This window comes from Manacus candei, unplaced genomic scaffold, assembly GCF_025592945.1.
Source record: "Manacus candei isolate 608988 ecotype Guabito, Panama unplaced genomic scaffold, ASM2559294v1 h1tg000015l, whole genome shotgun sequence".
NCBI lineage: Eukaryota > Metazoa > Chordata > Aves > Passeriformes > Pipridae > Manacus > Manacus candei.
The window spans coordinates 12,147,633-12,173,574 of NW_026138063.1; the positions used below are offsets into that span (position 1 = coordinate 12,147,633).

General features: G+C 45.0%; 2 protein-coding genes across 6 annotated transcripts in view; one reads left to right on the forward strand and one right to left on the reverse strand.

The window, feature by feature from the left end:
* FGF12 (fibroblast growth factor 12) overlaps positions 1-25,942 on the reverse strand; it is a 221,631-nt gene that overhangs the window by 110,017 nt on the left and 85,672 nt on the right. The window contains exon 1 of one of the 5 annotated variants that reach the window (XM_051782168.1): positions 10,693-10,854. The exons of 2 other annotated variants lie outside the window; for them this stretch is intronic. In XM_051782168.1, coding sequence (XP_051638128.1) covers positions 10,693-10,789 — 97 coding nt within the window. In that variant the 5' untranslated portion in view covers positions 10,790-10,854. Of the gene's footprint in view, positions 1-9,332; positions 9,355-10,682; positions 10,855-25,942 lie in introns of those variants that run through there. 2 more of the 5 variants (XM_051782171.1, XM_051782166.1) reach the window with 2 other exon arrangements.
* LOC127468774 (uncharacterized) lies at positions 6,202-6,726 on the forward strand (the record flags this gene model as incomplete). The annotated part of the gene is given in 2 exon segments (XM_051782318.1): positions 6,202-6,279; positions 6,649-6,726. Coding segments are annotated over 2 exon segments (156 nt in total), but the record flags the coding sequence as incomplete, so codon positions are not given.

Genomic DNA, 25,942 nt, shown 5'->3' on the forward strand with positions numbered 1-25,942 from the left:
TCACACAACAGAAAAAAACCCATTCTGTTAAAGGGCTGTTGGAGCCTGCTACAAACAGGTCATTGATTGAGCCTAGTGTCTGGACACTACCCCAGTAAAACAGTAGAAACAAGCACAGAGAGTAATGCCTTCTATGAGGCATGAAGAAACAGGCAACAGACCCTGCTTACCCAGGAAGTCCTGCTCTAAAACCTTTCCTGTTGAATGCAGCTGGATCCTTCAGGATGAGAGGACAGGATCCCCTGATTTTCCCTTTCTACTCCCACAGAGAAGGCTGCAAAGTTGGGAATTCTGCCTCCCCGCCGCCCCATGGACAGTGTCAGGCACCCAGCATGATGTCCATGGCTTATCCTTGCCACCTGGCCCACATCTTTTACAGGATCCCAAGGGCACTCCTGCCCCAGTGCAGGGGGAGAGGGGCAGCCTCCAGTAACCAGACAAGCTGACAAGGCAGGCAGCAGCACTCCAACAAAGGGTGATGCAGCATTGCCAAGTGTTGTCAGATGTAGGGAAACTCACAATAAGTGCCTTCATCTTTCATTATGATTGAATGCTCCTGCTGCAGCCTGTTGGAAATACCATCTCCTGAGATGCTGTGGGCTCACCGAAGTTCATGCAAGGTAGTATAAACCAGGGGGCAAGTTATTAGTGTTTTCTTTTGGCAGAAGCTCATACATAAGATTAGCTGTGCTTGGCAATTGGAAAATGTACGAGCGTGGGGGTGAGGAGCCTGAATTAAAAGCCACTTAAGTGGGTACTTGAGTAATTATTGGGAGGCTTCTGAAGAGACATTTTTGTCAGTAATTAAGGAGAACATGGCTTTGTGCTGGGTACAGGTGGCAATATGGCAACAGAGATCATCAGCACTCCACAGAGAGATGACCATCTATCTATGAGCTGCAGAAGCATGTTGGGATTTTTCTGCCCAAAGAGCATCATTCAGAGTTGAAAGAGAGCCAGAGCAGCAAAGGGGCTGAAATCCTGATACTCTCACAGTCACAGATCCTCTGCATGAGGGAAAAGGATGCACAAAGTTATTTTTATGAAGCTGCCTAGCTCCTGAGGTAGCTGTTCTTTAACAGCGGTGGGTCCCACTGTCTTCAGCACCTTCACAAGCCTTGAATTCCTGAGAAAACTCTCCACACAAGGGAAGTAAAGGAAAACATGCTGAGGAGTTCCAGCCTGGAGGAGGGTTGGCTTATGCCTCCTGTCAGTGGAATGGCAGGTTAGTCGTGCTCTGGCTCCAAGGGCTCTCCCCTCTGATTTGTTTTCATAAGCCTGATACATGCTTTGTCTGTCATTTGCTCAGCTTTGGGGATCTTTCTGTTTGTTAAGTAATGCCAATAATACATGCAAATGTATTATTTCTTCAGTCCATTATAGCAGATACTTCTAGAAATCAATGCCTCTAATACACACTCCAGCCCACCTCAAATGCTGTAAAATGTGGGGTGCAAGAAGGTGCCCTCAACATGAAAAGACTGATCTGACAGTGAAATGATTCCGAAATAGAGCTACTTTTAAGTCCACAGTGACAAAGTCAGGCACTCAGGAATTAAGTGTGAAGACCTGTAGCTACCAGGGCAGTGTCTGTCTCCTCATTAAAGATGCAGGTAAAGAAGCTTGAAGACAGTAGCAGTAAAAGGAGCATATGCAACACAAACATGTCCTTGTGAAGGAGCATAATTCATAGACACTTCATTACCTTTAACAACTTTAAGGTCCTTGCTTATTCATCAGCAAGTCTTAGCTATCATGAGCCAAAAAAACATGGGCTGGGACTATCAAAATGGACACAAATGAAGCAGACTTCCAGATCTCACTGATGCTCCAGGGATCTCCCCGCGAGTTCCAGTCTCAGTCCCTGACACTGCCAATGCTCTGTGGGGAACGTGGGGTGTGCAAGAGATCCCTGTGCAGCAAGCACCAACTCTCACCCCAGTTAAACATGCCAGACTGACTCCTGCAAAGTTCCCCTTGAAAAAAATCAGTTGACATGAGGAGGCAGACACCAGGCATTTGTTCTAGAAAAGGCTACATGCTACTCCCAGCCTTATTATTTGCACATGGATAGCTCCAGCAATTATTGCAATCCTCTCACTTTTCTTTCTTGACTCCTGGCACAATGAAGGGTCTGAAAAGTCTTCTTTCTGTTTTTATTTATTTAACCATTTCACATGGACTCTGTCAGCTTGAATTTGACCCAGCTTTGTAATTTTATGGGCAAAATAAAAATACCAAAAAAAAATGAAGCATTCATAAACCCTCAATCAAATGGAAAATACTCCCACAATATGGTGCAGCTTGAATGGAGGCTTTTCTTTTTAAAACAAAAGATGCTCCCTTGTGTTGTTTGAAACCCTGGCATTAGAGCAATTAAGAAAGTGAAACTGGCTACAAACTAAAGCAGAATGGACATGTTTCATAGATCTTCATTGCCCAGGCAGAAAGAAATGTAAACAGGGCATAAATTACAGCAGTCAGAGGACAGATAAGCTGAAGGACAATGCTGGCACAAGAGCAAATGGGTAGAAACTGGCCAAGAATAAATTTAGACTAGAAATTAGAAATGGTTTCCAGTGATCAGAGGAGTAAGACACTTCCAACAGGACCAATGGGCACATTGCTGCTCTCATTCTGCTCCCTCTGTTCCAAGGAGGCTTTTTGTGCACATTTGTGAAAAGATGATGTGACACAGCCTGCACAGTAACATGAGCCAAGAGACCTCTTCTCTAATCTGTAGCACCAATACTTTCAGTCTTTCAAAAAATCTCTTTTTAATGCTCTAAGAATGGGGAGATATTTGATGTGCACTCAAAAGGCTTTTTTATTTAACCTCTGCTAATTGAACCATCTTAAAATATATCCATACTAATAGCCTTACACATTTAATTGATGAATTGAAGTAAGCAACAACAATTACTGAGTGCTTTTATTTAGTGGTGTCATTAAATAAAGTGAAAGAAAATAATATCCCATAAAATACAAATGGTCTTATCTAAGTGTTATTAGGGATGCAATGACAGGAGTGCGTTCAGTCAAGTGTTTATATTGTTACCATCATTCAGACATCAGCTCCAAAGCTTATCTAATTTGAAAGCCACTCCTGCAGATCTTTGCTATTGATTAGTGCAGCCTGCAGAGACATCACTTTCCACAAACTCATTTCAGAATAGGGAAGCTGTCAGCTCCCACATGTGGGGTCCCCCGGCCAACTGGTACCCACATCTGTCTGCACATGCCTTTTCTGCATGCTGGATAATTTGAAAACAACCAGCATCCTCTGGGAAAAGTGAATTCTGCTGGCAGAGTGAGTTAGGGACAGACATACCCTCAGCTCTCTACCCCAGATCTCCCCTGAGCAGGACTGAGGTCTCTCAACTTAACTATTACTCAGCTAAGTAAAACATATGTTTATGCCTGTAATTTCTGCACTGAACTGTTATATTGCCAGTTAATGTTGTTTAGAAATGAATTGCTGCAGCATAATGTACAGCAGAACAACAAATACACATACAACATATCACAAATCAGATAATTACCAACCAAGATATTCTTACTCATGTTCAACCTCTTATATGATGTAATAGGACACTATCAAAATAGAGCTCATATTACAATGACAGTTTTGGCTTCTAGCACTTTGGCTTTTATTGTAATAAATTCTAATTTTCTGATTTTTATCTGCTCCTCCCCCCTGCTCCTAGTGGCATAGGAATTATGATTATGCCAGCTCTAAAACTAGACTGCCTGCTTCTAAAGCAGTCTTTCTGCCTGATTCACAAGCACAGCACTGAAGCGTTTGAGACACAAACACTGCAGATCACACTCAACGCCAAGAACAAAGCATCAGCTTGATCACTCCGATTCGACTTCCACATCTGCCACCAGACCACAGGGTGACCGCAGGTGCGTACTCCCCACACTTCAGATTCCTCCCATCCATAAAATGAGGGCAATGATACTGCTTTTGGGAGCCTTCAACACGGAAAGGCTTGCAAAGATACTTTCCTGGGGGGTGGTCAGGTGGATTTCAGGGTGGGATTTTTCACACAATGCTGACCAGGACTGCTGATGGAGGAGCCCCCACTTTCCCTATGCTCATGCAAGTGGATCTGTCAGGAAGGGTCCCCCTTTCTGAAAGGGCTGACACTCTTCAGCTGACATGTTTGACTGCGTTCCCTTGGCATCCAGCTCAAATCCTCTGCACCACAAGCTGAGACCCTGTCATATCTTACTCCTCCCTGCAAGGCACTGATGCTGCAGAGTAGCCTCGGCCCCCTGGCCACACTCTTCCCCCTTATCAGCTCCTCCAGCCTGTTTACAGCTCGCAGGATTCCTATATTCACGCTGCAATAAATGACAAGGTTGCCACCTTGCTTTGCCAGGACTTAATTTTTCAGTCCCACAGTCTTTCTACCCCCAGAACCATGGTACATGAGCTCAGCAGCCCAGAAGCAGGGGAGAAGATGCAGGTGCCACTGGGTGAGGAGTGGGGACCCATTAATCCCACCCAAACCCCCGTGGTCCCCAGGGCTGCACTAAGAAAATAATTCTGACTAGTAAGAGACGCTGCTCATAGGCATCGGGGAAGCCCTGTCCTTCCAGTGTGCTGAACGGGGGTCAGTCCTGCAGCCTCCATCCAGTTCCTGGGAAACACCAGAGATGTTTCCCACTCAGAAAGATCCTTTACCACCCTGCACAAACAACTACAGCAGCATGGCAAGAGTAACTGCACCCCACAGGTTGTATGATTACAGCTCTCAGCATATACAATTTCAGAAAAATTTCAGCGTGTTTTTTTATGCACGTAAGGAGAGTGAAAAATAAGGAAAATACAGTGTTGCACTGAGCCATCTTCTTTTCCTACAACTAATTTAAAAAAAAAGAAAAACAATACTAAGTTCACAGAACTATTTTATTTTACTTGAAATTAATTTTGTTTCTTTTCTACATTATTTAACCCTAAAATGTTAATTTTGAGGAAACTACAATACATTTCAAACTTTCCCTTGTCTTCAAGGCAGTGAGGGAGAATTACAAAGTATCTTGGAATCTGTCTCTCAGGGAAAAATTTGAAATGCAATTAGATAAAGACTTGGAACAAAGTAAAGCTCCCCAGCCTATTAATTTTTATTGTGGGTTTGTTTCGATTTTTCTTTTTCTAAAATTGGGAAAATACCTCATTTTGCCTCTAAATCCAACATTGTTTTTTGTTTGGGGGCATCCTGGTCACTGCTGCACCTAAGCCAAAGATTTCCCAGTTTTCTTTCCAAGGGTCTGTGGGTTAGAGCAAGCCTATTTTTTTTCTTTTTCCATATGGAATAATTTGGATCAGGTATTTACAACTGAGATTGGAAGAGGCTCAATTAATCCCTTTTATAATGAAAGTGGACAATCCCTGGGCGTGAGGAATCCGCAGACTGACACGCAACAGAGAGGGACGGCAGCCAGGTATGGGAGCTGAAAAGGGAGAGCGCCTGCTGTGCAAGGTGACTGGGCCACACCAGAATTGCGGCTGAAACTCAGCAAAAATACAAGAATCACCACTGAAATCGGGGTGAAAAAAACAAGTTTGAGTTTCTTTTCATCGAGTTACAGCGCTGTCCCCCCGGGGGCTGAGCATCCACCTCGTACCTCCACTGCAGCAGAGCCACAGCCAGCCTGTCAGCGCATCCCCAGCACAGCAGTGCGCGCTCTTTGACCTGCAAGAGGCTTCTCAACCAAACCCACAGGGGATTTAAGAAAACTACGATAAAAACCGCTACCTATTTCCCTCCGCCAAGACGGGGGCGTGTCCCCCGTGATGTTACACGGAAAGGACACCGCTGCCGATTTTTATCTTAAACCACGCCCTTTCTGAAGCATCCCTCTCCCTTCCTGCCTTTAGCCCCATCATTTTTAACGCCTGCGGAAGGGGCGCGGGTTGCCGAGCAGGAAACACGACCTGTGTGGAGCAGCTCCCCCCTCCCGGGCCGGGCCCGGACGGCCGCGGAGCCGCAGCGCTCCCCAGCGGCGGCTGAGCCGCGGCAGAGCGGGAGCATCCCGGCTCCGGGATCGCCTGCGCTCCCCCCTCCAACCCCGACTCAAGGGTAAGGGAAGGCAGGGAAGGAAGGGGGGAAAAAAGGGCACAAAAAAGAATAAAAAGAGAAACAAAAAAAAAATGAAAAAAAAAAACAAAGATAGAAAGGGAAAAATGAATAGAAAGGAAAAGGAAGGATAAGAGGAAGAAAAAAGAAGGAAAAAAAGAAGAAAAAAAGTAAAAAAAAAAAAAAAGAAGAAAAAAGAAGGAAAGAGAAGAAAAAGAAGAAAAAAGAAGGAAAAATAAGAAAAAAAGAAGAAAAAAAAAAGAAGAAAAAAGAAGAAAAAGGAAGAAAAAAGAAAAAAGAAAAAAGAGGGAAAATAAGAAAAAAGGGGAAAAGAAGAAAAAAGAAGGAAAAGAAGGAAAAAAGAAAAAGAAGAAAAAAGGAAAAAGGAAAAAAGAAAAAAAGAAGAAAAAAGAAGGAAAATAAGAAAAAAGGGGAAAAGAAGAAAAAAAAGAAGAAAAAAGAAGAAAAATTGAGAAAAATTGAGAAAAAGAAGGAAAAAAGGAAGAAAAAAAAGGAAAGGAAGAAAAAAAAGAAGAAAAAAGAAGAAAAAGGAAGAAAAAGGAAGAAAAAAGAAGAAAAAAAGAAGAAGAAAAAGAAGAAAAAGGGAGAAAGAAAAAAGAAGAAAACAGAAGAAAAAAAGAAGGAAAAGGAAGAAAAATGGGGGGGGAAGAAGGAGAAAGGAAGACGGGAAAACGAAGAAGAAAAAAGGAAAAAGGAAGAAGGAAAAGAAGAAATACAGGGGGGTAGGGGGAGGAATAAGGGGAAGGAAATAAGAGGGATGGGGGAAACGGGGGAAAGGTAAAAAGGGAGGGAAGAAAGAAAGAAAGGAAAAAAAAAAAAAAAGAAAAAGAAAAAAACCTCCAAACCCTAGACTAGTATAAACGCAGAGAAAAATTGTTTACAACGATCTGGAAGATCTATATCAATAAACCGAGACATCTGCACACAGCGGCACCTCCCCAAGCCACAGTGGGCGCTTGACAGCGCTCACCTTGCACAGATGCTGACCCGGGCACTCCTCCGCTTCCTGCAGAGCAGGAGCTGAGGTTCCCACAGGCAGCAAAGCTGCCCCAGGAGATTTTACCAGGGGCCGAGACTTGCTAGAGGCTCAGCTAGAGAGAAATGTGGCTGCTTGCAGCCAAGAGATGCTCCCCTGAGCAGCAGCGTTCAGAGGAAGGAGGGAGCTGAAGGGCGGACCCACCGGCAGCTCTGCAGCCCCCGGTGCGCTGTGTGCGGCAAAGCAGCACCTCCGCCACAGCCCAGGTACAACTGGTCGGGCTCAAGCCCTGCTGGGCGGGGCTCTCTGCTGAACAGAAACTTGAAATACGGATTTTCGGCTCGAACTTGGAAAATATGCACGGCTTGGAAATCGGTGAAAGCACGGAGCGATGCTCAGCACCCTCAAAGGAGGAGGCGGAGGGGTTTGGGAATTCCCAGCGCCCCATCAACCCGCAGGCGCGGTGTCCCCGCGGTCCCCGCGGCAGCACTGCCACCTGGTGCTCAGGGACACGCTCACACCCGCCCCGGCGACAGCCGCGCGTCCTACCACCCATCTGCGTCCCTCAGCAGACCGTGCCCACACCCATCGTAGCCCATTTCCTAAGGGAAGAGTTTCTCCAGCAGTACCACGTCTCCTCTCCCTGTACAGAGCACCGCTTGCTCCCGGTGAGCTGTGACAGCTCCACGTCCTTCTTAGCAGGGCTTTCCCCTCCACGTCACAAGCGGTTCTTGAGCTTTTGCACTTGTGGCAGCTCTGCGACAGAAGTGCAGGTGCCCCGTGCTACAGGCGACAGGTCAATGAAATGATCTGTCTCATCATCTCCACATTAAAAACAAACAAAAAACCTCAACCAACCAAAAAAAAATCTGCATGTGGTTTGACTGGACTATTTGTTGAATTTGTAATATTTTACCGTGCTAGTCTGAAAAAACTTGGAAGAACTGAAAGGAAGGAAAATTTATTTCTTTGTCAGTCAAATGCTTGCTTATTCTTTTATTCAAGGTGCTTTATTCTAAGTAGTTTTAGCAAGTTAGAAACAAAGTGTGATTTTTTCTGTTGGAGTTTTGGACAAAATGTGACAAATCTTATCCCTTCTCTCCAAACTTTTTGCACTGCACAGGTCTGTAGTTCTCTCAGCACTAAGTTAAACTCCCTTTCCCCTTTGCAGCATGCAGCCCTTGTGCTCTGTACCTAGCAAATCCGAGTGCAAATTCTAAGCTAGAATTGCTCCCTGCTAAACGTAAAGGCCCATAACTGACACTGGAAATGCCTACTTTCTTCCGCGGATCTTGCTCTGCTTTACATATTTCAGAAATCCAAGTGCACGCTTCAGGTCACCTTCACTTTCCGCTGAAAATGCAACCAGCAACAGGGTAGAACAAATCACCTGTGTAACAGCACAGAGCACCACCCCGCAATGTCCCTGCCAGACAGCACCCCAAAGGAGATGGAGACTTTGGAGCAAGCCATAGGCAGCCCCGTCAGAAGCTGACTGGAGCCTCGGAGGAGGCATCATGAAACACCTTGGCCTTGTTCTACAGAGAACAAAGTCTCTAAACAGAGAGACCACATGGCTTCAGTGCATCTTTCCTTCACGTAAGGTGTACACAACAGTTTCTTACCCACTCCTTCACTCCTGCCTGGTCCTGGTCACTGCAAGCCAGGACTCACTCAGAAGCAGGAGTCAGCTGCAGTTGTTTCACACACAAAGTTTACTAGGGAGGCAGCTTTTGCCCCTTTACCATCTATTTTAGCATAGTCATCCTATACAAAGAGGGGAGTTGAGAAGCTTCAGTTCTGCAGTTTAGCTGTCTGAATATACAACCAGCAAAGTCTGGTGAGTGTCTCTGGGTATACTGCCAAGGGATAAGGGACACCACTCACACAGATGTACTACTGCAACAGCTCCAGATATTACAACCTGCAGCGTAATGTAGGTGCACAGGTTACAAAGAAAAACATTAGCTAACTAGCTTGGCCTCAGCTGTACTGCTTGTTCATTTGTCTGCAAGTTGTGAAAGTCCCTGCTCAATCTGTTATTCATAGCTATTTATTTATGTTGCCTTGAGCGGTTCTTGCTCTGCCAGTCATGCAAGCCCAACATTTGTAATTTGTCCTATAAAATAGGAAATTAACCTAGGAAAGAGGCTGCATACAGCTTTCCACCACAGCATTAATGTCAAGCATTATATTCCATTTTAACAGAACAAAATGGGTTTGTGCTGTACTGGCTAGTTGCTCACCTGGGAAAAGGAAATTTCCGTGGTTCTCTTGGTCCCACATCCTGACTCTGCAGCAAGAACTGAGAATAGATCATAGGGGCAAATCTTTTAAGTTGTTTTGTGGGTTTGGTTTTTTTTTTTTTGGGGGGAGGGGGTACCTCAGGAAACAGATCTATTCAATATTTGTTCTTCAGATGATCTTTAAAATTTGCAGAAAATGAACAGAAAAAGCCACAAATGCAGCTATTCCTGTCTGAATACCCATTTCTGCTACTCAGAGGAAGGTGTTGGGTATTGCTTTATCTCACCACCAAACAAGTACTGCAGAGCCTTGGTTTAAATGAACTTATGTTGTAAAAAAGCAGTGCCTTTAGTGCTATCTGCTCTCTGACAGGGAAACATATTACAAAGTGAGACTGTAGCAGTCACTCACATCTCTGCCCTATTTAAATAAATCTTTGAGATTACCTTCCCCAACAAAATCACACTGATAGAGCCCATTATTTCTAATGCATCACCACTTTCTCTCCTGGGTCCTATTTTCCTTCCCAGCATAGCCTGTTTATACAATTAGGTGTTTCCTACCCTGGGAAACGGCCTTTGCAGTGTCATTGATCACAGCAAATAATAAGTACACAGAGGATGCTGCAAAGTCTCGGTGGGCCAACACCAAGCTCTCCTCTTTGCAATTGTTCCAATGGATTTTGCTTTGAGCAAGGTGTCAGAATAGCCAGAACAGCCTCCTATGTACCTGCAGCTCAACCCTGGGCACATAGGTTAGCTATAAGACTAACTGGATTTGGAAAAAAAATGACTCAAAAAGAACACAGCTAGTACTCTGCCTTATTAGCTTTATACTGGGAAAGTAATTAGGGTTTCTATGGGATAGTTTCATTTTAGAGGGTTCTTCCCATTTTCTTGGTACTAAGTAATTACAAAGACTTTCCAGCCAATGCCTGATAGACCAATGTGAACAAGTGCAGCCACTTTTGCTTGAGCAGGACCTTGGCTCAGGCACATGATACTCCACCAAAAGCAGAAGAGGTGCAAATGCTGCTCCTACTTAAGCTGCAATCTGGGGAGTCACCCTGGACTTAGAGAAGGGCTGCAAGCAGCAAGTTGAGCCCCAGTGACATTTCTCATGCTGTTGTTGGCGCAGGCAGACACAGTGCCACGAGCTCCTGCATGACAGCCCCAGCATGCAGCCTGCAGCTCAGCATGACCTCACAGGCTGGTATCACCCTCAGCAGCTGAACTGCAGGCAGCACAAAAACCCTCTTACCTAAAACTCATTCAGGTATGAAACATAGAGGTGTCTTCATCACATCCATTAATATAAGCTGGCTCTGAGCTTCCCACTCCTCCTCTCACCTTACAGTACCTGAGCTGGTGATTTCTGCCTCACAGCAGGGAAAAATGTGTCCTGCAGAGCGACAAGCCCCTGGTTCCTCTGTGTGTCTGCACAGCTGGAAAAACATGGGTCCGGGACAGCTTTGCTTTTTGCAACACAGCGCAGCAACCCAAGCAGGCTCTGAGGGTCCCTGGAGGTTCATGCTCTGTTGTCATTGCCTCTGTGAGCTCATGGCAGGCTGGAATGGTGCTTCAGTCCCCCCACTCCCCAGTGCCTGCCTCTTCTTTTGGGGACTGAGGTAGTGGCCTGGCAGGGCTGCCAGTCTGGCAGGCTCTTGGGTGGCTCTGACCCAGTGTGACAGCAAGGAGCAAAAGACCCTGTCTCACTGTCATGCTTGTTTTCCTGTAGTCCCACAGGTACCTTCTTGCAGCTAGTGAAAATTCAAAATGACTCTTAATGAATAATTAATTGTCCTCATCCTGAATCATCTTTAATGAATGAAAAGGCTAGAAACCTGCTGGGCACAAGAACATGGCTCAGTGATTGGAGCACAGATGTGCATTTTGCATTTCCGCAGGTGTTCTCTGCAGAGCTGGTAGAGTTTGTGGGGCTGCAGGTTGAAATCCCTGTGCATTATCTCCCCTTGGGACCCAGAAACCTGAAAATGCTGCAGGAGGACTGTTCATTTTCATTGAAGATGTCACATGCATCACAAACTGGGCACAGAAAATGCATTTCCCTGTGGAAAAGGCGTTTCTGCAATGGGTGCAGAGAGAATAGTGGTGAGAAAGAAAACAGGCCAGGCTTAGCAGATATATTAAACGACTTCTGTTTCAGCACGGGTACTTGGAGCTCCCCAAGCCAAGTATCCATTTTCAGGCTATCCTCCGCAGGGAGAGGGGGCTCTCAGCCACCCACCAGCTGCCATCACTGCACTAGTTCTGCAAAAGAGGGTTAATCTGTCCCTGCCACCAACGCTGCAGAGTGCATGGCCCATTTATCCCTGCCCAGGTTGCTGCAGTGCTGCCAGATCTGCCGGGGATTTGGCTGCTGAATGAGAGACTGAGGCTTAGGGAAGGGCTGACAATGGGTTCCAAACCTACACAGCATTCTATCAGGGGCAAGTGTTCAAAAGGGAGCAATGAATTTCTTTGCATCTTTAGAAGCCAAGATTTTTGTTTAAGCAGTAAAGGTGCCCTTAGGAGCTCGCCTTCCCCTCCCAGTGCTGGGCTTTGTACGTGGTGGCAGCACCACCCTCCCCAGCCCCAGCAGCTGTGGGGGCAGAGGGCAAACTCACTCCAGTTCCCACCCACATGCAGCTCTCCCTGCAGCCATGTGGCTGAGCAGCCACGGGGGGCATCGAGGGGGATGCTTTGCCTCCTCATTAAACCAGGATAAGGAATGAAAGGCCTTGGGCACAATTACCTTAATGAAGCTGGCAGCTCTGCTTGCTAACAGCACCTGATGCCTCGGGTTTGAGGCGCAGCTGCACAAACACAACTTCCAGCCCCCTATAAAAGCGTAAGTGCCCGGCAAAGCAAATACCTGTCTGAAAGGAGCCTGGATACGCACACTGCAGAGCAGGTGGCGAGTTTGCCTCTTAATTAAGCATATGTTCGTGGAAAGCATCTGTGTGCTGAGAAGCCTCAGCCTTTCCCTGCTTCCACAGAAAGCAGCTGCCCCTGCCAGCAGCTGCCTCCCAGCTGGGTAATGATGTGGGTGACATTGGCCTTAATGCCCATAGGAGACCTGCGTGGTGCCGGCAGACACAGCGCAGACGGCAGTCAGAAGGTGGATGGTGTGGTTTGTTTCTTTCCTTCCAGCCTTCAGAAAGCACTAGTGACTTGCAGGGGATGAAAAACTAGAAACTACAGATGAAAAAGCGCAGCGAATGCTTTGGGGAGCAGAGAGAAAAGGAACCTGCATTCTGCCCAGCACAGGTCTTTTGGACACAAATTTTGTTTGTGTCGCGCGCGGCTGCAGGTCAGGCTGGCGAGCACAAGCAGCACTGTGACATATGGCAAGGAACAGTTTAAAGCCATGGCTGCTCCCACCCTGCTCAGACCCAGTTTGCAGGCGGGAGATGTGGAGGCTGCTCCTGCATGGGCTGAGTGAGCTGTTGGCAGGGTTCGATCAGTCTGCCTCGCTGCGGGATTTTCTGCTTTGCTGTGGAAATGTACCAGGACACATTCAAGTTCAGTCTGGCTCCAAGAGGACGTTCTTCAAAACTGGCTTGATGGGCTCCTCTTTCCCGACCATCACAGGAATTCACTACAAATATTTACCATCTGCATCTCTGCTCCCCCTATTGCATGTACTTTGGTTCCCTAAACCGATTATGTAGATATTTCACAGTGTCATAAAAAGCAGAAAGAGCACAGAATCTTGCACAAGTGATTCATTCTGATAAGCATGCAAAGCACTTTAACAGGTATCACAAATTACATAAAAATGCTCTTTTCCTTATTTCATTCCATGTACAGTACAGACAAAAACCAACAAGTAAATAAAAGATGGAAAACATGGGCTGATGTTTTAAGGCTGGATGCCTCCAGGTGTAGCTATCAATCTATATCACTAATTTTCAGATTTGCTGAGGGTTATCATTAAAGGAAAAGACATATACATGCACCTAAACTAGGTTATAGTTTTAAAAACTACCTAGCAGATTTGTATCTCTTGCTAGTTTCACAAATAAGTAGAAATTGAAATCCAATAAAAAACCAGTAACGACAAAGTTAAGAATATTTTATAGAAAAGAATCCAGCCACGCTTTTCTGTCATGTGAAAATATCTGACATTCGCTTCAAGTGGTAGAAGCTGGGCACGTCAGGGGCTTGGCTGAAAATAGCTGGGTGCTCAAAATTTTTCTATTCTAGGGATGATCATATTAACTGGAAGAATACTAACTATAGTCCAAGACAGGAGTAATCCTGGTGCTTCTTATGGGATATAAGTTTAACTGGAAAGTCCCATGGAGGATGGGTTGAGGTGGAATGTTACTGAACTGAAATGAGGGTGTATTTGACCTATTGGTAGGCACATCTAACTATGATCTATTTATTCTGGACAACAAAAATAGCAGAAAAAAAACCCAAAATGCTTTAACTGCAGCATAATTTATACTAGCACATTGGCTGCTCTGAGTACGTGGTTATGTGATGAACACATCGAAACTGCTATTGCTGCTGGACCTAGCTAGATTAAAGCAAATTATGCAAATCTCTGCTCTTAATGTCCCCATATTGACTGCAAACATCCTTATGGGGAAAAAAAAAAACAAGACTACTACTACAAGGAATATGGGGAGAGGTATGAGTCCAGTGATTGCCAACGTACCCTCCAAGAGACAGCGTCACTGTGAGATATTACTCACAAAGGCAACTCACCCAAGGACGGGACAGAGGTAACACAGAGCCCTAAACTGGAGGTCCCCTTGTGAAGGACTGGTTAGGTCTCAGGGACTCAGCCTCCAAGGTGGCTGTCCCTGCTGACCTAAGATCACCCAAAGCAGCTTAACACAAAAAGACCTAAACAGAGAGAGGTGGGACCACCACAACTGCCTCCACCCCTCTGACAGAGGGCAACAGCAAAGACTCTCTTGTAAGCATGAGGGGCCAATACTGCCTCAGGTGACAAACATGCCCTCCTCTCCTAATAGGACTGCAGCAGTGCTCAGGGTCAAGGGAGGCCCTATCCCAACACAGCACCATGCTGTGCACCAGGGCTCTTGTCAGCAGTTTAAGGGACTCCAGAGGGTTGCCAAGAGCTGTAGGTCTGACAAACGTCCTGCTCCTTGGTCACTGACAGTCCTCTCGTCCTGTCTCGGCTGTTCTGCTGAAGGACAATGTTGTTTTTCTGCAAGGCTACCTGCAAATTTCCTTCTAGTCCCTGCAAAAGGCAGAAACCTCCTTTGAACTGCTGTGTGGAACAGGCCCATATGCCACCTGAAATATCTATAGACCAGGGAGTTCCCAGCTGCTGCTGGATCACAGAGTCAGCCCCATCCAACATCCCAGAAATAAGGAGGAAACTCTGTGTTTGATCAGCAGAGAAAAACCAATGGAGTTATTGCAGCTCCATGGCACAGGAGCCACAGAGAGGGAATCACCTACAAGCCATTAGCCTCTACTCGACCACATGATGGATACCCTGGACTCCTTTCCTCCCAAAACATATCCCACCCTGTCTGAGCCAGGGAGGCATTTCTGCTGATACTACCAGGCTTATGACACAGTCAGTGAGAGCTCACTTCAGGCACTGGGAACACATGAATAAATACACACATGGTCACCTGCCATTTCATGACAGAGTATTATTTGTAAAGCATCACTGCTTCTACATCCTCAAATATTTAAGGAAAGGCTTTTCCCTTCAGTAAAAATGCACCCACATTTTGCCAGAGGAAAATTAGATGTAGAAAATATCCTGTGGAAAGATCCTTCTTTCTATAAGAAATGTCAACTTTTCTCCAACAGACTGAAAAAAAAAAAAAAAAACCAAACACCACAAAAAGCAGAGTATTTTTTTCCCACTTAGCAAGGTGTGTTATCACGGGGAAAAAAAAATCCAACATGAATCTAAATGTAGTCTTTTCCTGGTTCTTCCCTCTGTTCCTTTCACTAGGACAGCGGTTTCTAGAGAACTTTTTGAATCTGTGGGAGCAAAGCCAGAAAGCATTCCCCCATGCCCTGCAGACTGCTGGGCTCAAATTACTTAGTGGATTATCTCTTTATGATTAAAGGATTTTGGCTCATGTTCAGAGATGTTACAGTTCTTCCAATGAGGGGTCCTGTTTACTAAGCTACATCAGCAATTGATGCAAGTGTAAATGCTCAGAGAAGAGGGATGAGCCATTAATTAGGGTTTGGTTCAGTATATTCTTGTGAAAAGCTGCCAGAATGTCCTGAGTTTGGGCATAGGTTGTGTACAAGACAAAAGAGAAACAGGCATGGACTTGGGTTTTGCCTCATGGATGCATTTGTTTCCTGAATTATATGAGAACATAAAAAACTCAATGACCAGAAGGGGTATAAGACAGAAAACTTGTAGAATTGTAGAATATTTCGAGTTGGAAGGGACCCATAGAGAGCATTAAGTCCTCGGGGACCTTCAGGTAGAAGCAAGGGCAAAAACACATACTTGTACATCTGTTCCATCTTTTCTTAACCCAGCACATCTTCTATATAAATATTTATCCTACAACTCTGGCTGCTCTAGAGGAATAAAACAAAACATCATTTAATGAATGAATTCTAAACCAAAATCAAACATGCTGCATCTACCCAGGTTACCAAGAGGATTTTCAAGCCCTCCCTCACAAAACCTGCCAGAGATAGGGCACAGCTGCTTCAAGTGCTGCCCCTGTTATCCTTCAAGTCTTGCCACAGCTCAGGGATTTTCTTTGCAAGGCACAGGGCACGTGGGCAGGAGGAAGAGGGCACTCATGCTCCAGAGCACCCATCTTCCTGGCTAACACTTTTCCAGCCCTAATGGGATGGGATTCATAGCACTGCCTGCCCCGAGCATAAAAATAACTCAACTGAAGGTGGTTAGAAAGATTTATGCCTTTCAGCAAGTTCCTTGCTTCCTTCCAGCCTGTATACAAGCGATCTCCTGACACAGCACAGAAACATCTTTATTTTAGGAACAGTGTGTCGTCACCCTTTTCACAAGGGCCATCCTAAACCTGATCAGGTGCCTTTGCTCCACCATTTGTCTCAAATGCTGGGCTGAACATGCAGCCCCAGTGGCCAGAGAGCTCCTAGTTCCCAGGTTGGCCTGGTCCAATCCTCTCACTCGTTCCCCTGTGTTTTACTTGACTGCCATTACATCAAAAGGTCACGTAGCCGCACTTGGGCAGTCCTATATGAAGCCCCACAGTTTGTGTACAGGTTTGGCTTCAGTAAGTCCTCCAGAAACCTCGATGAAGCTGTCTGCAGGGACAAGCCAGGAATTGCCTTCTCGAAGACTTCTTCTTCCTGCTCTTGTGCTTTATGTGGCTTTATGAAGCATGGTATTGCAGTGTTAGGGCAAACTGCACAGAATATCACTTGGGAGTGTAGATGCCCTTCAGACTTTCCATGCCCAGGCTGTGCCCCCTTCTGCCAAGGCAATGGTGCTGCACAAGTGCTGTCTAGTGGGTACAGCAAGGGGCCATGAGTGCTTTTGCTGTTTTTGCTGTTTCCCTGCACACACCAAGCTGCTTTGCTCTCCTGCACAGCTGGTAGAATATGGATCCCCTTAGCAGGGGTCTGCCTGGCAAAACCCACTGCAGGCTACCTGATGCTGGTGTCAGGATATTTATCCTGACTATCAGGAATGGATAAATATGAAGATAAAATCTCCACAGCCCCCCACTAGGTGTAGATTGGGGTCTTGCTGGGATAACTACATTGCAAGGGTAAGTGCAGAGACAGGTAAGTGACCTTGGTTTGCTTCACCATGTGGCCAAATGAAGATACTTGTGAAAGCCTCAGCCTGGCATTTTGCATTTGTAACCATTTTGCCCTTCCAGTGGGCAGGCACAGATCCCTTTAAGATTCAGGAGGCGTGCTGGTGAGCACTCCGAATGCGCGAGAACTTGCATTTCCAATGGAAATTGAAAATGCCTGAGTCACCGTTTTATCAGGTGCTGAATAAGAACAAGTTTATTTTTTTCATGCCTATAATTATATGTTTGGAAGGGGCTGGAGCAGCTCTCAGAATGAGGAGGGAAGATGCTTGAGTGAGCTGTGCCAGTGGAGAAGGCCCTTGGTTGGACAGAGGAGGGGGAAGAGCAGTGCTGGGGCCCACAGAAGCTGATGCTCCCTCGCAAAACACATTTTGCTTGTTTCTTTCCAAAGTTTGTGCTTTGGGGAGGATCAGAAAGAGTGGGCAGGAAAAAACCAAAGGGTTTATTTTCATTTGGGGGGCTTTTTGGAAAAACGTTACGTTCCATAACTAAGTCAATCCCAACCCAGGCCAGGAGTGAGCAAGGACAAACAAAAACTATCTTCCCCACTTAAAGTACATTAATGTTCCAGCATTTCCTAGCTAGCAGACAGGCCAGGGTTGGCATATTTAATATCTCATCCCTAGAAGGTGTTTCTTCTCAACAAGGAGAGAGAGCACAGAAGAAAAGAAGGAAGTACACTGCTGGTATCATTCTTGACATATGGCTACATCTGGGTGTTTGTTCTTGGCAGTTCAGTGCCTGCCACATAGCACGACCCCCCCATCAGGCAGCTGTCAATACTGGGAAAATTGAATTTACTCTTAATGAAAGACCACAGCCAATAAGCAATCAGGCACTGTCTGTTCTCTGTCCCATCATTAATGAGCCAGGGGATATTTGTCTTCTGCAGCACTGCCACAGCTCTCCCACCTCTGCAACTATAGGTCTGAGTCACATCCCAAACTGGAAGGTGCACCTCATCTTTAGACATGACTTATTGTATCTCAGGATGGAGAAAATTTCAGGAACAATGAACATGATGTGATTGTCACCAGGAGAGGGGCAGTACCCCATGGCTTCAAACCCAGATATGCTACCCATTCCTCTCCCTGCCTTCTGCGACACCTTTCCTGCGGCTTCCCTCACAACAGCAGCAGCACTTGTGTGGCCACATGGTGACTTGGGTAAGGCTGATTTGATTAAAAATGATTCATTTTTAAAATACCAGTAATAAGAATAATGGGTTAGTTTCCTGCTCTGGCTTATATCCCAGCTCTAGCATCAGCATAGGGAGGGAATAAGAGTGATGGGAGCACAAGCTCATCCCTTTCTCTTACTCAGCAGTGAAGACACTGAGGAACTGTGACATTGACAGCATGCTCCTACAAAACCAACCCTAAGTCAGCTCAAAGATGCCTTGAGCTGATGTGCCCTTCAAATCGCTAACCTGTAGCAGGGTTCTCAGCCTCTCTGAAGAGAATAGACACTCATCTATCTTACCTTTTTAATTCAGCATGTTTAAAACAAAACAAAATGAAACAATTCCACCTTGTCACCAATGAACGTCCCCTGTGAGCACAGGTCTCCTCAGGAGGGAGTAAGAGACTTGACAGATGAGAGCTGTAATCCTTTGTGCATGCCTGGAAACTGCTTAAATATTACTATGGCCATTTAAGAATCTATAGAGATGCCAGTAGGATCTGATTCTCTAAATTGCAAGATCAACAGCTTAGATGAAAGAACCTCTCTTACATTATGTCAAGTGGACTTGAGAAGGAAGCAAAAGGGAATAATCATCCTCAGCCTTTTTAACAAACACCTGCAAGTGGAGAGGTAAAAAATGAAAGGAGATCAATAAACATATTACCAAATTAAACTGCCATGGGTAATATTTAGATACCATAGAAGTTGGCACCTTAAGGAGAAGAGAGAGAAAACAGATCAGAAGAGAGAAATCTCCAATAGTCTGTTCTCAGATGGCCATTTCCAGTGGCAATCACGCTAATTGCACACACGAATTAGGCAAACAATCATGAATGTATTTTTCAAAATCAAGCCCCATTTGTGTTACTCTCACAAGAGTTTCCAATCAACAGTTTTCAATTGCAAATACAGAACAGTTTAGTCATCAAAAAGCAAAAGGATGAAGAATGTACTGAACACGAAAGGGAAACAATCTCTTTTCCCTCTCTTTCCCATATTTCTGTAACTGATTCTTACTGAACAATTAAAATAACATTTTCTATTGACACAAGACATTAAAATACTTCAGTTTAATGAGCTCAGCTCATCTTAAAAATACCGAGATAAAAAAGTAAATGCAGAATACAGTGTTTCAGGTAACTTTGAAGGGGCTATTATCAAAGTATGAACACGACTATCAATCATCAGACATCCTGACTGCTACTAATATTCTTTATGGAAATGTAAATAATTGTTTCAAAGCATAATTTACCCTTTCATCGTTACAATCACTTAGATGTTACAATTCACCTAGTTTGAGCGATGAAAATACAGTCTGTTTTTCTTCTCTGAATAAGCACAGTTTTAGCAAATCACTTAAGCACGGGCTTAAAATTAACTAGCTGATTGAGGTCACAGCCCACTTTGCCTATGCGTTAGCACACTGCTGCAGGTAGTGTAGAGAGGATAAGCAAGCCCCAAGCAACTGTGATAAAACCCTTTTTTCTCGCAAGTCTACCTCCTGAGACATTGCCATTAACATTTAGCATGCAGAAGGTGTTAACTCTGAGCCCTTTAAAATCAGTGCTGTTGTTGACTTAGTGTTAGAAACATTCACTGAGCAAGGCTCTCTTTGGAAGGATGGAAGGATAGGGCACTTATCCATCACTGAGCTATCCCAGCTACTGGCTGGCACTTGCTAACCCTTCAGGCCTTGGCTTATATGTCACACTTAACCCTTAAAAAGCAACTGTTTTCATCTTTTTCTCTTAACAGGAAGGCAATATATTCTCTCTGGCAAGCCACACTCCTACTGAACCTTAAATACTTTTACATGAGAAATTTATAATGCATGTGCTTTTAATGGGAGTTTATTGAATGGCTGACAGTCTCAAATGCCTCTTAAAGCACGAATGAGGAATTTCAACTGTACTCTAAAATTCTCACGGTGCATCTTCCGCTAAATACCTAAAATCCTAACCTCTTCCCCCAGTTCCAGCGTACAGACAGAGTAATATTAAACTACTTTGAAACTTACAGTCCTTCAACGGCCCACACAGGTCCTGGGTTAGTCCCACGGGTACTTTGCAAAGAAGGCAGCATCATTTCCACTGTACAGACAGGCAACAAGGCAGAGGGAGGTCTGGTGGCACCCAGGGTGGAGTTACATGCAGGCCCCCACAGCCTCAATGTCAGACTAAGCAAATCTCCCTGGCTTCCCCCACACTCAGGGAGATCTTGTCAATACAGTCAATGGGGTTTAAGCTGCAGCTCCTCTCACTATGCAGATGTGTACTACAAAGGAGTTGGACTTTGATAATCCTTTTGGGTCTCTTCCAACTCAGGATACTCTATGGAAGGAGCTCAGTTGTACCCCAGGAATCCTGGTTCCTCTCCTCTGGGTGCAAGGGGCAGCATCTCACATCAGAGTGGAACCGGCTCCCCCACTCTGGTCCATGGGCAGCCAACTGTGGCCATGGGTCGTCAGGCAGAACAGAGCTCAAAGCAGCCAAAAGATGAAACTATGTCTCAAGGTGATCCGCCACGCTTCATCACACACGGAGTTTTTGGCACAGCCATCCTCATCTCCTGACGTGGCTAAACAGCTGACAGGCTGTGTCCACACATAGCTTCAGATACTACTTCAATCACAGGCTTGTAGGGATTGGCAGCTACAGAACTCATCATTTGGCCACAACAACCTATTCATCAGCCTGCTTTCCTTTCTACACTCCACATGACAACTACTGTCTCTCCAGCTGAACTGATCCCACTGTTTTTGAGCCCTGGGTGTAAAGAAAGGCAATGCCTTGCTTGAGGCAAGTGTGTGCTGTTGTGCTCTGCTCATTGTAATGAGCATTTACTAGAACTAGGAATGGTTTAGAGAGAGGCAACAAAGATCAAAGACTCTTCAAACTGAAGAGAGGCATCTTAGCAGGAGTATGCTTGAGGTCCATGCAATGACAAGGATCATAAGAGGAGGATGGGGACTGTTATTCACTACCTCATTCAGTATGGGGTCTAAGGAATGCATCAACCCAGGCTAGCAGGAACCAACTTCAAAACAAAGGAAAAGAGGGGCTTCTTCATGTAACAGGTCTGGGGAAATCCTTTCCACAGGACACTATGATGCTAAAATTATACTTGAACTCAAGGGGAGTCTAGTCAAGTACACAGAAAAGAAATCCACTGAGAAATTCTGGTATTTTTTGGGGGGGTTTTGGGTTTTTTTTTTTTGTTTTGGTTTGGTTTGGGTTTTTTTTTCCAAATAATGCTATGTTAAACCCAGTGAAGATCTGTCTCTATAACACAAAAATCACTGTGGATAAAGTGGAGATGAAGTAGGGAGTAAGACACATCAGCTCTTAGTCTCAAGGTTTAAAGACAGATTATAAAAGTACTAAAACAGAGGACTGTCCTTTGGCAGTTAGTGGGGCAACATGTGCTCACTGAGTAACAAGCACATCTTTCCTCTAACGTTTAATCCCAGCAGCATTTTACCAGCCAAATGAACAACATTCCCATAAATAATAGAGATGCAATGCCTTTCTTTCCTCCCCACCTCTGTGCTGTCTTCCCCTTCGACAGCCTGGGAGCAATGAAGCAGTAGGGAAAAGCCAGTGAGTTGGAGACTTGCACTGAGTCTGCGGCTCATCCAAGTGAACAGGGGGACAGGAGAGAAAGATGCCTCCAGGCTGTGAGGAGGATTTACCCAGTCCTTCCTCCCTGCTCTGGATGGGAGTCAGACCCATACCTGTTTTCTCAGCACACTTCAGGGCTCTGCATTTCTCTCTCTGCACCCTGCCAGTCCCTTGTTGAAACAGGACTTTTTCACTGAAACCCTTTTCTTCAGGGACACGTAGCTCATAAGCAATGGGCTCTCCCCACAGTGCAGACACTGTGCAGCCTTATGCCAGTACAGCCCCTACCACAGTCCCCAGGAGGCACCCATGGCTATTTTACAAAGCAGTGTGCCTGTCTGGATCTTTCTGCCAGTTTGGGATTGTTTGGTTTTTTTTTCCCATTACTAACAAAAAAAAAGCCGCTAGTTTGGGTATTTTTATATTTAGTAGACTATAATTTAGAAACTATGTTTCCTGACCTTCTCTGGGAGGTTGGGGCATCCCTTGCTGAGGTGAGAGCTTCCCTTGCCAGACAGTGTGTTAGACAGAGAAGTATCGACCCAAAGGGCACAAGCTGTGTATGAGTATGAGAGAAGCTCTCATGGGAGTGCTCTTAGCAAGACCCACCACTTGCCAGAAATGCCAAACAAGTGAGAAATTCATTCACTAAAGTGTTTCCTTAGCAAAGGACATTCTCCCATTTAACTGTCTTCCTTATTCACGCTTCACATACCACCCAAAGAAATTTGATTGTTGTAACTCACCTTTTCTAACCTCAAAAACAAAACTCCAAATCAACCCTAAAATACAGTCACGTTGCCTTCTTGGACAAGGTGCTGTGAATGAGCTGCAGGGCAGAAACAGATCTGCAGCAAGATGTTGTAAGATGTGTCAGCCATTTACCAGGTGAGGTGGGGCAGGAAAGACACATTCCATTGCTGAGCAGTCTTAAAGCATCAGGGAGCACGATTTACCCTCCCAGAACTGCCTCTTCAGGTTAAGGGTGAGCACAGTAGAGGATTCATCACAGAAACTTCAGCAAATGGAGAAACAGAGGAAAAAACAGCCAGGTTTCTGTCTTATCCATAAAAGGTAAATTACAGTTATTAGAGAGGAACACCCAAGCACAGCCACAGGACATTAAGCCATATGTGAATATTTATATACAAATTTGTCTCATCAACCAACCAAATATTTACAAAGATTATACCCTGCTTGCACTGAACATAAGTGCAATCAGCACTGGGAAATCAGCTTTTCAAAAGCAACACCTGAGAGTCCCTCCAGCCTCACCAACACACCACCCAGGACACTCTTAATGCTATTTCTAAACTCAAGAACCAGGAAGTAAAAGGCCTGGGCACACAGAGCTGAGAACAAGAGCACTGTGCACTGGGACATAGGAAGGTGTCCCCGTCTGTCACTGCTGTGATTCCATGTAGGATCAGATGCACCAATCACCACCATCGGAAAACAACCATGGAAGAGGATAAACAAGGCAACATTAAGTCATAGGAACTCAGAAAAGCAGTGGCAGCACATTAGCTGCCCAGTCCCACTGGCAGTAGAATCATTATTTTTTTTTGTTTGGTTTTCACGTCACATTTGTGACAAAAGAGGAAATCCAAAACTTGAGAAGGAGTTTGCAGTATGGAGGACTTTGCAATACATTTCCAGTAGGTAATTTGTAGACACATGAACATCATAGAGAGGCTTGTCACTGTGGGAGTGTCATGGACACTTCTCATCCTTGTGCTTTTTCAGTTTGAATGTCTAAGTATGTCCAGCTCCACTGCAAGCCCTGTAAAGAAGACTGCTGTGGCCTATCCCTAACTCCTGGTATACTTTGGGTCCTCCCAGCAGACTTTCCGATCCTGAAAATCACTAAGGCAAGAGCAGGGAATGCCATATTGGGTACTTTTTTCCACAAAGAAAGCACAGTATGTTTAGCTGCATTTTTTAAGCAACACAAAGTTTTTAAGCAACATCAGAAGTTCCCCCTTCTCCATTCCTCTTCCTCAGTGCTCTCAGCTCCCATGCTCATGTAGGCCTCCCACACAGTCCATGTCTTTTCCACCCACTGTATGTCCAAGTTATGCATTTAAATCACTTCTCTATGCTTCTATATGCCCACACACATGCATCTTCCTACTCCTGGATCTTTCCCCTGAAGGACCCAGCATTTCCTCTGCATCCTATCCACAGTCCCTGCAGGTACATTTGCATGGTCTATGGCACATCAAAGAAGTCTATTTGAGAAGACAACCTGAAAGAAGAGCTAAAAGCTGGGACCAAATTGATTACATTTGTCACAATTCCAGCACAGGGCAGGGGCTTTTCTTGTTCTCTGAACACCTTGTCCTGTCTCCCAGAGGACCAGCAACCCCAGCAAGTGGTCATGAGGTGTAAGACCCTGGGGATCAGGGTAGTGCAGTCCTCAGATGACAGACTCCTGACTTACAGCAAATGGATGCCCCAGCTGGTCCCATACACATCTGTGGCTTCATAAAAAGACTCGCTGAAAAACTAACGGGACAAATAGAAGAACCAAGAGCAGGAACTCCCCATCTCAGCTCTGCCAGGGCCAAGCAATGACTTCAGTCAAGTTGCTTCATCTCACTGTACTTATTGTTGCCACCCCATCCCCTTGGCAGCACAAAGCAAGCTGATTAGGACTGAGCAGCATAAGTGCCAGGCTATGTACAAGTGAGTTTTCAAGTGAACAAATGGCTGTGAATGCACATTAAAAGCAGGAAGAGAACACTAATAAGGAAACAATTAATTATTTCATGGGTTCTTTAATACAGATTTTTTTCCTATTCTTTCCTCTTATCTGTATTAAACAAAGTTATGGGGGACTAAATACAATTCCAGAGATAATCCAGGCTTTGGATCCTGGAAGCATTCAGTACTGACTTCTGGAAAACAAAACAATGATAATGACTCACGCTGGGCCTGGGGGTGGTTCGTCACAAAATTAGCAGCAGCTTCCATGCTCCCAGCTGAGATTGGCTTTGCTGGGTTGTTTTCACAGATCCCCAGGACTGCAATTTAGCACATGCAAATCGGCCCAGCAGCCAATCGCAGCCACCATGCTAGAAAGGCATAAACATCCATTTAGAAAAATGCTTTGCCATACAGAACATGATTACCTCCTTCCATGCCATTTCAGGCTATGGGAAGAAACACTATTTTTATTATTAAACATTACACATCTCTTTTCCTCCAAGGGGAAGAACGATCTATTTAAAGGCCTTTTAAGCAGACATCTATTCACACAATTGAAAGCTTTGTAGACTACCATTGCATCTAGAGAGTACACAAAGGATCTGTACCTGTTCTCGGTACTGGTGAGGCCACATCTCAATTCCTGTGTTCAGTTTTGGGCCCTTCATTTCAAGAAAGATAATGAGGTGCTGGATAATGTCCACCTCCAGAATGGAGCTGGGGAAGAGTCTAGAGAACAAGTTCTATGAGAAGTAGCTGAGGGAGTTGTGGTTGTTTAGCTTGGAGAAAAGGAGGCTTGGGGGAGACCTTATTGGTCTCTACAAGTACCTGACAGAAGGTTGTAGCAAGATAGGGGTTCAGTCTCTTCTCTGAAGTACAAGTGGCAGGATGAGAGGAAATGGCCTCAAGTTGCATCAGGGCAGCTTTAAATTGCATATGAGGAAAAATTTCTTCTCCAAAAGGGTTGTCAAGCATTGGAATAGGCTGCCTTGGAAAGTGTTGGAGTCACTAGGCCTGGAGGTATTTAAAAGATATGCAGATGTGACACTTAGGGACATGGTTTAGTGGTGGCCTTGGCAGTCCTAGGTTAACAGTTGTACTCAACAATCTTAGAGGTCTTTTCCAACCTAAACAATTCTATGATTCTACAAGAAATCTCATCCAGCTTTTGGACCATGCTGATCTAAAAAATTTACAACTAACGTCACTTTGGTAAAAAATTAAACAGGTTACTTCTGGAAAGCAGCAGAAAGGGCTGTGGGAAGACAAGTAGCTTGGTTTCAAGTGAAACTTCAGTAAGCCAAAGTAGATC